This window comes from Natrix helvetica (genome assembly GCF_964273705.1).
Source record: "Natrix helvetica genome assembly, chromosome: 2".
In the NCBI taxonomy this organism is placed as follows: domain Eukaryota; kingdom Metazoa; phylum Chordata; class Lepidosauria; order Squamata; family Natricidae; genus Natrix; species Natrix helvetica.
In genome coordinates this window covers 216,896,902-216,909,479 of record NC_138552.1, presented here as the reverse complement: position 1 = coordinate 216,909,479, position 12,578 = coordinate 216,896,902, and the positions used below count along the sequence as shown (strand labels likewise).

At 37.3% G+C, this 12,578-nt stretch overlaps 1 protein-coding gene across 1 annotated transcript in view; it reads left to right on the top strand.

Moving 5' to 3' along the window:
* WDR27 (WD repeat domain 27) overlaps nt 1-12,578 on the top strand; it is a 75,501-nt gene that overhangs the window by 9,446 nt on the left and 53,477 nt on the right. The window contains exons 9-18 of the mRNA XM_081944817.1: nt 118-250; nt 1,806-1,909; nt 2,256-2,323; nt 3,856-3,989; nt 5,273-5,340; nt 7,229-7,307; nt 9,543-9,617; nt 9,852-9,958; nt 10,152-10,241; nt 12,265-12,386. Of these exons, the coding sequence (XP_081800943.1) occupies nt 118-250; nt 1,806-1,909; nt 2,256-2,323; nt 3,856-3,989; nt 5,273-5,340; nt 7,229-7,307; nt 9,543-9,617; nt 9,852-9,958; nt 10,152-10,241; nt 12,265-12,386 (980 nt within the window). The remainder of the gene's footprint in view (nt 1-117; nt 251-1,805; nt 1,910-2,255; nt 2,324-3,855; nt 3,990-5,272; nt 5,341-7,228; nt 7,308-9,542; nt 9,618-9,851; nt 9,959-10,151; nt 10,242-12,264; nt 12,387-12,578) is intronic.

Here is a 12,578-nt window from a genome sequence, read left to right as displayed (position 1 = left end):
AGAAATTGCCCAATGAACCCACACTTCATAAAACGTATTAAGCTACACTCTATTGTAGTTTTCACTAAATACCTTTGTAATCTATTTCTGATATAATCACATCTCTGCATTTTCCAGATCAGATTCAGAATATTTCCCAGGCATGTATTATAAGCAATAGCGAAGAAGAAGATGCGGTTGAAACTACTTTCCCAATCCTTAGAATGGAACACTGTGATAATCCAGCAAATTTTGGTGATAAAGAATCTAGGTGAGTGGATTCTTCAGCTAAAGTGCAGGCAATATAACAGAATAACAGAATTGGAAGGGACCTTACAGGTCTTCTAGTCTAATTCCCTGCTGAAGCAGAAAATCCTATACCATTTCAGACAAATTGTTGTCCAATCTCTTCTTGAAAACTTCCAGTGTTGGAGCACCCAAAACTTCTGGAGGCAAGTCGTTCCACTGATTAATTGTTCTCAATGTCAGAAAATGTTTCCTTAGTTCTAGGTTGCTTCTCTCTTAGTTCTGGTTTCCACCCACTGCTTCTTGTTCTGTCTTCAGGTCCTTTGTAGAATAGGTTGATTCTCTTCTTTCCGACAGCCCCTCAAATATTGGAATATTGCTAACATGTCACCTCTAGTTCTTCGTTCATTAAACTAGACATTCGTAATTTCCGCAACTGTTATATATATATGTGTGTGTGTGTGTGTGTGTGTGTGTTGTATTTGTGCTGATAAATAAAGGGAGACTAGTATAGATCTATTTCAAGCTATTTAGCTCTCATCAGCTAGCCATACCCTTACTGGGATTCGAACCAGGGCTGTATTATATATTAGGCAGTTGTATTAGCCACTAAGCCACAGGCTCTCCTCCTTATCAGCTGAGCCAGGGAAATAGGTATGTATTTGTGTTACAACCCCTGGTATGCCCAAATATGGGAGGGAGCTCACTACTCCCTCTTTCTGCCTTCGGCTCATTACAGAAGACCATCCAGGCAGAAAACCATATTTTTATTTTTAATGTTGCCTTTTTATATTTGTGTTGTATTTGTGCTGATAAATAAATAAAGGGAGACTAGTATAGATCTATTTCAAGCTATTTAGCTCTCATCAGCTAGCCATACCCTTACTGGGATTCGAACCAGGGCTGTATTACATATTAGGCAGTTGTATTAGCCACTAAGCCACAGGCTCTCCTCCTTATCAGCTGAGCCAGAGAAATAGGTATGTATTTGTGTTACAACCCCTGGTATGCCCAAATATGGGAGGGAGCTCACTACTCCCTCTTTCTGTCCTTCGGCTCATTACAGAAGACCATCCCTTTATCTATTTATCAGCACAAATACAACATAAATATAAAAAGGCAACATTAAAAATAAAAATATGGTTTTCTGCCTGGATGGTCTTCTGTAATGAGCCGAAGGACAGAAAGAGGGGATATTGTGATAATTAAATAATATAGAATGTTAATAAAAATATGCACTTTATAAATCAGACAAATCAAAACAGAAAAGTCTCATCTTGCATTTTGCAGTAAAGTAATATTATTGTTTGAATTGTATCTCATTTAGGCTTACATCCTTCCTTTTCTGACCCTCTGTGAATATTAATTCTAAGTAATTCCCTTGCAATGTTGAGCAGTTGTTAAAAAAAAAAGATTTAGATTTTTTTGGGAAGAAAACTAGAGATCTTAAGTGTTAGAAATTCTATCTGTGCGTAATTTCCAGTTCAGAAAGCCGTGACATGTAAAAGTACATTATTATATATGAAATGAAGATACCGTACTTGAGGATTTTAAAAAAAATATACTTTGTTTTAATGCAGATTTCCTGATGTGGGTACCCAGTATTTGTGGATTGGAAGCTCTACTGGTTTATTCATAATTAACAATGCAAACTTTGAGTTGGAAGCTGCTTTACATTACAAAGGTGGTATCTATTTACTTGTTAAAGATAAGAAATGTCATACTCTTTTTCCTCTATTTTAATAAATAAATATTACTTTAATTTCATATATGGAAGACTTTGATTTCTGTTTGCAGTGAGCGATAAATAGCAATAAACAGTTTATTAACATGTATTTGTTTCTTAATTTAATGCTCATTGCACTAGAAAAATATTAATTTGTTTCCCTTCACAAAGGTTGAAATTAAAATAATTTGTGTATTATTTCAAAACACATATAAGAAACGAAATGAACTCAGGATTTCATCATCGTTTTAGTGAATTTTTTTATTTTTTATTTTGTTTTATTTATATATGACTGCATGTGAAGATTTCACTGGTCTTAGTATTCAGATTGCTGGATCCTGTGCTTTGGCGAGGAAGGCAGTCAATGGTAAGGTGAGAAATCGATTTTAAATATTCAATATAAGACAATCCCTTTTAATGTAAAAACTGCAGATTAACTTTATTTTATTTATAGTGTGATATATTGCTTCAAATTCAAATGGTTTACAAGTACACATAATAAAAATATATAATAAAATGCATACATTTTACAATGAATAGATCATCCAACAATACAATCTTCAACATACCTAAAGTTCTACAGCATCAGTTTGAGTCCAAGACTCTCAGTAATTCCATTACCTTAATTGAGTTTGTAGACTGGAGGGGCTAAAAGTAGAAATTGGCTATAGACTCTCCAACCTCTCTTCTCCTGTGTTAATAAAGCCTTGCCTCGCATCATGATATCTGTCCATCAATGCTCTAATTCTCCTCTCCCATATATTGGCCCTCCTCGCTACGCCAGCTGCCTCCCCCACTCAAGCTGCCTTTGAAACTTTCCACTGAGACATATCTATAAAGGAGAATACTCAGGGTTGAAATGAAGGCTCCTTGGTGTTCTCTGAGTTTGCTTGTTTTCTTGCAGATGCTTCATTACCCCAACTAAGTAACATTATCAGGGCTAGAAGAAAGTAGGGTTAGAGATATCATCCTCTGACCAAAACAATAACACACACCTGTCAGGGTTCCAAGTAACACCCCTAATGAAAGAAGACTCCGATAATTCCATGATAAATACCCCGATAAGCAAAAGAGTCCCCCTAAGGGGGGAAAGAGGTGGTTAGGCTTTTGATTTTAACCCCCTGTGTTATTCTCATCAGAGGTCATGATCTTCTGATGAGGGGTGGGTGGGCAGCCTGTCAGGCCTGGAAGCCATCTTCTGCATTGGGCCTTTGGGCCTGCCACATTTAATGCTGTGGGAAATTGGGAGGGGGGATTATGTGGAGTGTGAGAGATATAGTCAAAATAAGATTCCTTTCTCAGAGAGACAAGGACGTCTTGCCCTGCACCTGGAATGGTGTGACTGGGAGGCATCTCCAGTTGGGACGGTGCCTGATTGGACCATGTGATGGACATGTGGGTGCTAGGCAGGGACTTGAACTTTAGTTTGGGTGGGTAAAACCTGGAAGCTTTCAGATTCGGGTTTTCCCAGATGTGCCAATATGACATCTCTAATAAAATGGAACTTTGAGGAACTTCAAGCCTCGGAGTCTTCTTTCGTTAGGGGTGTTACTTGGAGCCCTGACCTTTAAAGTAATTCCATATCCCCCAGCCTACAAGTAATGTACCCATTCCCCCAATATGTTCATCAACAACAAGCTCTCCAACAGACCCTTATATGTACCTTTCACCAACTAAGATTTAGCCCTTCTTCTCCCTATTCTCTCAATATAAGAAAAGCCCATTCCTTTTTGGTCTGTGTCTCATATTCTTGGACCAAATTTGTACCATTTTAACTTTTAACCCATCTTCCCAGATGGATGTTCAATGAGTAGAATTCCATTCCTTGAAACAAACCTCTTTATTAGGAAGGGATTTATTTGCGTTAAATAAATAAAAAAAGCTTTATGTCTGTCTTTCTGCAGGTTTTCTGTTTGCTAAGTTCTATGTTGGAGAACAAAATTGTTTTACTGGAAGTTAACGTTGCTGCTCTGTTGAGATGCCAACAGAATAGTCTCCTTTTAAGTGGAAGGGAGGAAGGCTTTTCTGCAGTTGCAAGGTAAAGGATCATTTCACTTAACCCCATTTAAAGTTCACTCCTTTTATTTATTGATGTTATTTCTGTCATTTTTATTTTTTTAATATAGTTTCTTTGTTTGAAAATGTTTTTGACAATTTGTAAATGTTCCCGAGTCACTGGAAGTCAGGCTGCATATAATTTAATAAATAATAGTAATAAGAGATTAGAATATTATTAGAACTAACTATTCGAATGAGAAGAATAGAGATAAAAGAACGTAAAGATGAATTTAATAACAATCAAATCAAACAAATAACAGTGGAGATGGTTAAAAAGTGAGTGAAAAGGATTAAAAACTGGATATCTCTTGGAAAATTATAAATTTGTTTTCTTTATCATTATTGGCCTTGTATACCATTACATATTTTGTTTTTCAGCTGTGAATAAATATTTGAAATGAGACTTTAGGCTTATCTCATCCACATTTATGCAAATATATAGCTAACAGACAAGCATTTGTGTATCTAAGTAACAAATTTAATTTAAAATATTGTAATAGAAAAACATCTTTTTCACAGCTGCAGGATTGACAAATATGTCTTTTTATGAATAATATTTAGTCTTCATTTAGTGACTGCCTTGTTTAGCAAGTGTTCGCAGCATCAACACAGTGATGAAAACCTACCTTTGCGACCAATCCTTGCATTTACAACATTCATAAGTCTGTAGTGCAAAGCTGAAGTAAGATAACTTAATAATACTTTGCTTAATAACCGTACTACCACCCCAAGTTGTGATCTCAAAACAAGTACTATACGAAACAGTATTCTTAGTGTTTGGTGGAAAACAAGAAGTGGCATTTTAAATCACTGGATATATTTAATGTAGGTTATCTTCCATTTAGGTTTTCTAATTGTAAAATTATATAATATAGATTGCAATATCCAAATAAGGTGAGTAACTGGTGGACAGGGATCTGAAGTTAAAAAAAAGTGGATTGCTAAAATCACCTTGTCAATTTATGGCAGAAAGATTTTGTGATTTCATTGCTTATTCCTTCAGCGAATAACCTGCACCAGTTTAGTACATTTCTATCAAGTAAGATGTGGTTGCAAAAACATATCAAATGGGAAAATCCTTTGTTTTGACTGCATTTTGAGCTGTTCATAGATCAGTAATATGGGTGATTGCAGTACCAGGAATCTATTATAATCTAGAGTGAATTAACCACTTATCCTGAAAGTAATATTTCTAGTATTGCTCTTCTGTCAATTGTTCTGAGTATTAAATATATAATTATATCTTATGATTTGTGGTTTTAGATGTCCTCTTCTTGTGACCTCTCCCTTGTACGCAAAGAAGGAAAAAGTCAAACTTGTAAATAAAACAGGTAAATTTGTTAAATTCTACAGTGATTAAATCCTTTGACTAATATATTGAAAAGTAACATCCCAAAGCAAAGATTGAGTAAAGGAAAAAACCAATTGAGAGCTATATGTCAGCTATATTTACCTTTTTTTCCATTTTATTTATTGTTTCATATACTGAGGTATTTACTCCTTATCCATCCGAAGTCACCATATGCCATGGTATTTCCCCGATAGGTCTGTAACTATTGACCCTTGCTGGTAAACATGTATTTGATCAGTCAAAGCTTTCACATAACAACCGTTTCTTGTAAGAAAAGTTATTTACATTAAGAGCCGTAGTTGGTCCTATGCAGCATTCCCTACTAATACCAGCCAGTTTTGGCATTATACCACAAATGCAACCAAAGGCTCAATTTACTTCAAACCTGCTCATTATCTTCTGTCCAAACTAATTACAAGCTTCCCTGGAAGCCAACTTACTCTTGTTCATATCTCATCACCTTAAAGGTACATGCAGTATACTGACACACTCAGTACACTAGTAGTATCAATGCTACAGATCAGGAGTGTCAAACTTGATTTCATTGAGAGCTGCAACAGGCTTGTGTTTGACCTCGGGGGAGGGGTGGCGGGAGGGGGCCAGGGTGGGCATGGCCAGCTTGATATCACTCATGTCATGGGCTCCTGTGGAGGCCCGAGCACTCTACCAGCAAAAACGGGCTCCTAAGCTCTGATTTTGGCTATGACGCCCTCCTGCAATCATCAGCCAGTGAAAACGGGGCTCCGTTTTTGCTGGCAGAAGCACTGCGGACTGGTCCTTTGCTGTCTCCAGGATGGCCTCACAAGCCAGATCTAAGTACCACACGAGCCAGGCGGTGAAGTGCTTAGATCTGGCCCACGAGGCCATCCTGGAGACAGCAAAGGACCAGCCCACAGTGCCTCTGCCAGCAAAAACGGAACTCGGGAAGGCTGCTGGCAGCCCTTTCAAGCTCCACTTTTGCTAGCAGAGGTTTGCAGGAGACTGTTGTAGCTGAAAACGGATCTCGGGAGCCCATTTTCACTGGCAGACAGCTTGGGACCTAATTCCTTCTGCATGCATCAACTTCTAAAATGTAGCAGAAAAACTCTCGAGGCATAAACTTTCTCCTGCCATTTTTATAATGTGGAATTTCTAACCCAGAGAAATAAGCAGAAAGATATTTCAGAGGAAGCCAGCATAGCATCTGAGTGTTACTCTGTATTTTGTTATCATTTGCAGCTATGAAATCACAGATACTCAGATAGAGAGCCCAGTTTCCCATATTAAATTCCCCATTCTTTTCAATGAAAATATATATACAAATAGATTTGAATATATTTTCTCCATTGAAATCAATGGAAAATTCACAAGACGTCCATGTACCAATCCTCATGCCTTTGGAATGATACAGCTGAAATAGGTTTTTCAACTATCAAGTCCGGCCATGTCACTATAAGAATCCAGGTTAAAATACCTCTGGTGAACTGAAAGGAAACTCAGCTCATCATCAGCCATTGGTGAACTGCTCTTACACTACAAAATCCGTTCTATTGTGTCTGATATCTTTTGATGTTGCATATTGTTTGTCTTTAAAAGCCCATGGAAATATATTTTTTTGAAATAATGTAAGATTATCTTAAAATGATGATTTAAAAACAGAATTATTTAGTCTAACAAATGTAGTGGGAAGAAAGTTACATATCTTTTTTGTATCCATGTAACACTGGAATGGGCAATATTAACAGACCTGAAGCTGTTTGCATTAGTTTGTATTACCTGATATATGTGGCTCAGGATATCCAAAGTATATTTTAAGTTTCTTTCTGTATATGTATTTCTTGATGCTTAGCTACGAAGTTTATATTAACTATAGATGTTTCTTAATTTAGGTACAAAAACCCATATAAAAGACAAGCCATTGGTTTTTCATAACAAAATTAAATCATCAGGTTATACATCAGCACCACAGTGAGTGCAAATTACGCTGGTAAATTTAGTTTGTCGCTTTTAATGTTTTATGTGGTATTTTTATTGAATGAATGTAAGCAACCTAGAGTTACCTTGGCAAGATTGGAGGCATAGAAGTTTTCATAAATAAATAAAAACAATTGTCTCTTTTAGTTACACAAAGATTTGGTACCGTATATTTAATGTAAAATGGGCTTAAGGATAAGGAATAAAGAGTTTAAAATAGAAGTTTAATTTAATATAACCATGCAGATGAATCCAACGTTTGTAATACTATCATTGCCTAAAATGATAAATTAATTTGTATAACGACTCATTAGTACAATTATAAATGTATTCATTTTGCCCACTTTTAATTTTGGAAGCTGAATCCAACTACCTAATCTGAAGCAATGTTTAATTATTTTTATAAAATTAAAGCTTGGACTCTGAGTTAAAACCGTCAAAATTTTAAATTCTATTTTGCAAATAGAGCAATATTTGCATATTAACCTATTTTTCTATTTTGCATATTTTATCTTGGTTTTTTTTTAGTGGTGGAGTAGAGCAAAAATGAAATGTTTCCTCAACCACTTGCTATCTTAATTAGATTTGAGATATCAAGAGGCATTGCTTGTATATTTAGAAGCTTATTCTTAAATCACAAAGGATAGAAGTGTTAAACATTCCAATTGTGATTCTGTCACTGCTAATCCTCCCTCCTTTGTTAAATAGAAGTAGTTGTGTGTCAGTCAAAACATATAGAAAATTCATTCCTACAAGGCATAAGTTATCTAGACTGGCCGTCTCTTACCAAGTTTGCCTTTCCTCCGTGTTCTGACAGGATTGGTTTGCTTCAGGTCTCATCACTTAAGTAACTTCACCTAGTGGGACCCAGAAATGGCTTTCTTTGTACCCAATTGCAACTGCCCTTTGGAATAACATCTCCTTGGAGATCTACCTAGATCTTGACCATCCTTAAGTGTTCCCTAAAAAATTGGGATTTTTTTCATGCCTTGGGTAGAGATAGAAGAAAAGACTCTGGAAATTGCTAGCTATGTGGACAAATGTTTTTGTTCCCTGACAGCGGCTATTCTGCAGCTATGTACTATGCTGTTATTTTTTATTCTGCTCAGAGTCATTTGGAGTGAGGGCAGCTTAGATATGAGTGAGTGAGAGAGAGAGTTATTTAGAATTGGACAGCCCATGAATTTTATGTATGCATTGGCAAAACTGTTAAAATGTTTACACTTACTTTCAAATTTTTGTTATTGCACAACAGGGGTGTCAAACTCAAGGCCTGTGGGCTGGATCCGGCTTGCGATGTGGTCAGATCCAGCCTGCAGGGCTGTCCTGGAAAATGTAAAGGGGCCAGCCAATGTCACTTAAGACCTGGTCTACTCAATGCAAAGAGGAAACATAGGGCCAGCATGGCTTCAGCCTGATCAACCCAATGCAAAGAGAAAACATGCAGCAGTTTGGGGAGTGGCGTCAAGCTGGCCACGCCCAGTGAGTGGTGTCAAGTTGGCCATGCCCACGCAGTCAGCCACACCAACCCAGCTCTCCGAAATCAACCACAGCCCTGATGTGGCCCTCAATGAAATTGAGTTTGACACCCCTGTTGTACAACATATAGCACAGTGGTGGGTTGCAGGCGGTATGCCCTGGTACGGACGTACCGGTGCCTCCCCGGAGCACCGGGTACTGTTCTGGTACGGTGCTCCAGAGGGCCCTCCTGCCCCCCCCCCCCATGCTCCTTACCTGTCTTTAAAGTCTTTGGCGCTTCCGTGCACGGCACGTACAGTGCCTGCATGATGCTCCGCCAAGCAGCTGGAGCATCGTGGAGGCTCACGGAGGCGTCATTGGACAGTAAGATGCATGCGCGCGCTGCATGTGTGCTGCACACATCCATGTGGACAACTCCAGGCCCGTTCCAACCGTACCGGTTGGAATGGAATCCGGAACCCACCACTGATATAACAGGACTGTAATATCCTAGTTTTATGCATGTAATTTTGTCCAAGCATCACATTGTATTGAATTCATCCATGCAGTTAATGAGTGATTTTTTAATGAAAATAAAATTATATTGGAAGAAAGAGTTGATAATTGATCAGAGGATAGAGCAGATATTAATTGTTCCTTCTTTTATATTTGCTTGAGCATTATTATTTTTTTCTGATGCTGGGATTTTTTGTGTAATAGAGTGCTAAATATTATCATCTATATTAGAGCCTTTTTTTCCCCTGTTTGTAGCATGCTCATGTTCTCCCCAAATTCAAAAGTAAAACACAGCAGGTTGACATCGGAATGCAAGAGGAGTTGGAGACGGTAAGTAGTACAATTGTTAAAAGAATACAAAAACATGTTTAATACCAAAAGCATTATCCTGCAATAATAGTGTAACACAACCAAGCAAAATATTAAATTTATTTCAACAATTTATCATTTGTGATATATCTGCCACAATTTAAAATTGGTAGTATAGAAAGAAATGCTAAATCTCCTTTATTCTTGCTTCACTAATTGCTCTTTCCCCTTTTTAATTTTGTTTTATTATTGAAGAAGAAATAAGGAAGACTATCCACTTGGAAAATCTCCTCCAACTGAAAGTGTGAGGCAAATTAATATAACTGATAAACCAACTGCCATATGCTGTATTCAGTATTCAGGTATGGGGGGCGGGATATGACAACTATCTGTGGTTTATTAATATTAATAGTTAATTGATGTAACACTTGGAAACCTTAAAGCTAACCAGTTCTGTGTTTACACATGGCCAACTCTGGCCTGGGAATCTGTCTCTCTTTATTTTTGGGCATTTTTTATTTATGCTAGATTAATTTGCTGTTCTCGTTGTTCTAGGAAATGGAGAATTATTGGCTTGTGGTTTAGCTGACAAAACATTGCTGGCATTCAAATCCAACCTTATAGGAGAACCAACTGTTTATTCAGGTACACTATATTTTAGATTTTTCTATTCTTAGCTATCCTTACTTCTTTGTCCTCTGTTCCAATATGATAAAAACAAAATCAAAGTTCCAAATAATAAGAAAGACACGGCCAGAAGATGTTCAACAAATCTTGCATTTATGAAAACAATAATAAAAATAGAAAAAAATCAGTTAACAACTGGGACAGATCTGGTTTAGAAGCTGGCCAAGTGAGAATACCTAGCTAATCTTCACTTAATATGCATAAGAGCCAGTAATGGAAACATATTATACTGGTCACAAAGATTGATAATTCCACTTTATTTTACATTAATTAAAGGCATAGGGATAAGATTACCCAGTCTTGGCTCCCTCATTTTAAGGACACATATTTCACTGTTCAGTTCTGACAGTAGAATTGTATCCATGGCTGGCAGCTCCAGAAGGAAATGTTTTTTCCCCCTAAGGAAAGTAAGTTTTCCCTTTATTCCAAAAATTATTAGAGTTTTTAAAAAGTGAGGCTTGTACCATTTATTCTTAGCTGACAGAGATTTCTTATGGTTAAAATGAAGAATTTTTCTATTAAAAATGGAATCAATAAAATATAATTGCTAGGCACTAGGGGACAGCCTCGGATCTTTAAGTGGGCAACATATGGGCTGCATAAGGACCATAGCTCCTTTTTTTTTTGCAGCTCTTCATGTTTTCTGAAATTGTGCCACATAAGTTTATCAGAAAAGAACCTGTAAATGGAAATTCAGGGTAGTCCTCAATTTATAGGATAAGGATAAGGACCTTAAAAATACATTTTTAAGCAATGCAGTCATTAAGTGAGGCATCATGTGGACTGTACCCAATTTTATAGTCTTTTTGCCATGGTTATTAAGCAAATCATCCACAATTATTAAACAAGACACTATATGACTATGACTTGTGACCTTCTGCTGGCTTTATCATTGACTTTGCTTGTCAGACACTGGCTGCAAAGGTTACATATGACAATCATATGACTGCAGATGCTGCAACTCAGTGGTGGGTTCCTACCGGTTCGGCCTGGTTTGGCTGACCCGGTAATGGTTTGGCGGTCTGGGTGGCTGGAACCGGCAGTGACCCAGGCCTGCCACGCCCCTGAACCGGTTCTCTGGGTGGCGCCATAGGCAGCGCCATCTTGTTTCTCAGTTCTGCGCATGTGCAGAACAATTTCAATTGCACTGCGCATGCCACGCAGTGTATATCAAGTGTGCACGAGCGCGCAGCCGCCACACGAGCGAACCGGCAGTAGTGCCCACCCTGCTGCAACTGTTACCAAGAGTTGGATCATAGCAATGTGACTGTGGGGAACACAGCATTGGTCATAAGAGAGAGAACCAGTTGCAAGTAACTTTTTTCAGTGCCATTATAACTTGAATGGTCACTAATTGAATGGTGGTTAAGTGAATATTACCTGTACAGTTTTCTACTGACTTTAGTTGGTGAACAAAAGAGACGTCTGTAAATTCCACTGTATGCCCTGGCTGCCCATCTCCCCCCCACCCCCCCAATGCATTACAAAATATATATTTCCTATCCTGGACACTGAAAATTATCTGTCCTGAGTTAAACCCCCAGCTCTGTACATGTTTATTTTTCTTTTTAAAAGTTTGCTTTTCAAGTCCTCCTGTTTGAAATGTGGTCTATGAAAATAAAAATTTAAAAAATATCATCAAATTGGGTACTGATATTATTTGATCATCCTAGTTGCCATTTGATATTTATCCTCATTTCCCCACAGATAGCCTTGTTAGGAAGTCTATATGAATTTATGAGTACGCACAAGGGAACATCAATATTTCTGTATAAAAATAGTTTGGATTGTATCCTGGAGTGTAATTGCTAGATACTCTTTTTTGGTGCTTCAGAACATTCTGCAGTTTTAGAGAGAGGCGAGGAAAAGAATAGTGCAATCTCCTGTTTTTCCAACAGAAGTGTAGCTGATTAATATGAGATTTTACTTTGTGATTTCTGAAGAATTTATGATCATTTTTAAATGTATTTATTTTTATTAGGACACGATGGCGCCATTACCTCAGTAGGTTGGAGCCATGACAACAATTGGCTTGTTTCATCTTCTGAAGACAGAACATTAAAGATCTGGTCAGTTAGCAGCACAGAACCTGCTTTATGTCTGGTAATTAAGCTTTTTAAGTGAAATAGATTTGGGATACTCTGTATTTCCTTTGACTACCAAAATCATATTAATTGCATAGACTTGGAATATCAATTGGAACATTAATACCTTAATAATGAAGGGTTTGCTTTTTTGTTTTGTTTTTTTGGAAAAAAAATCAGTGACATTTCACATTTTAGTTATGCTCATGTT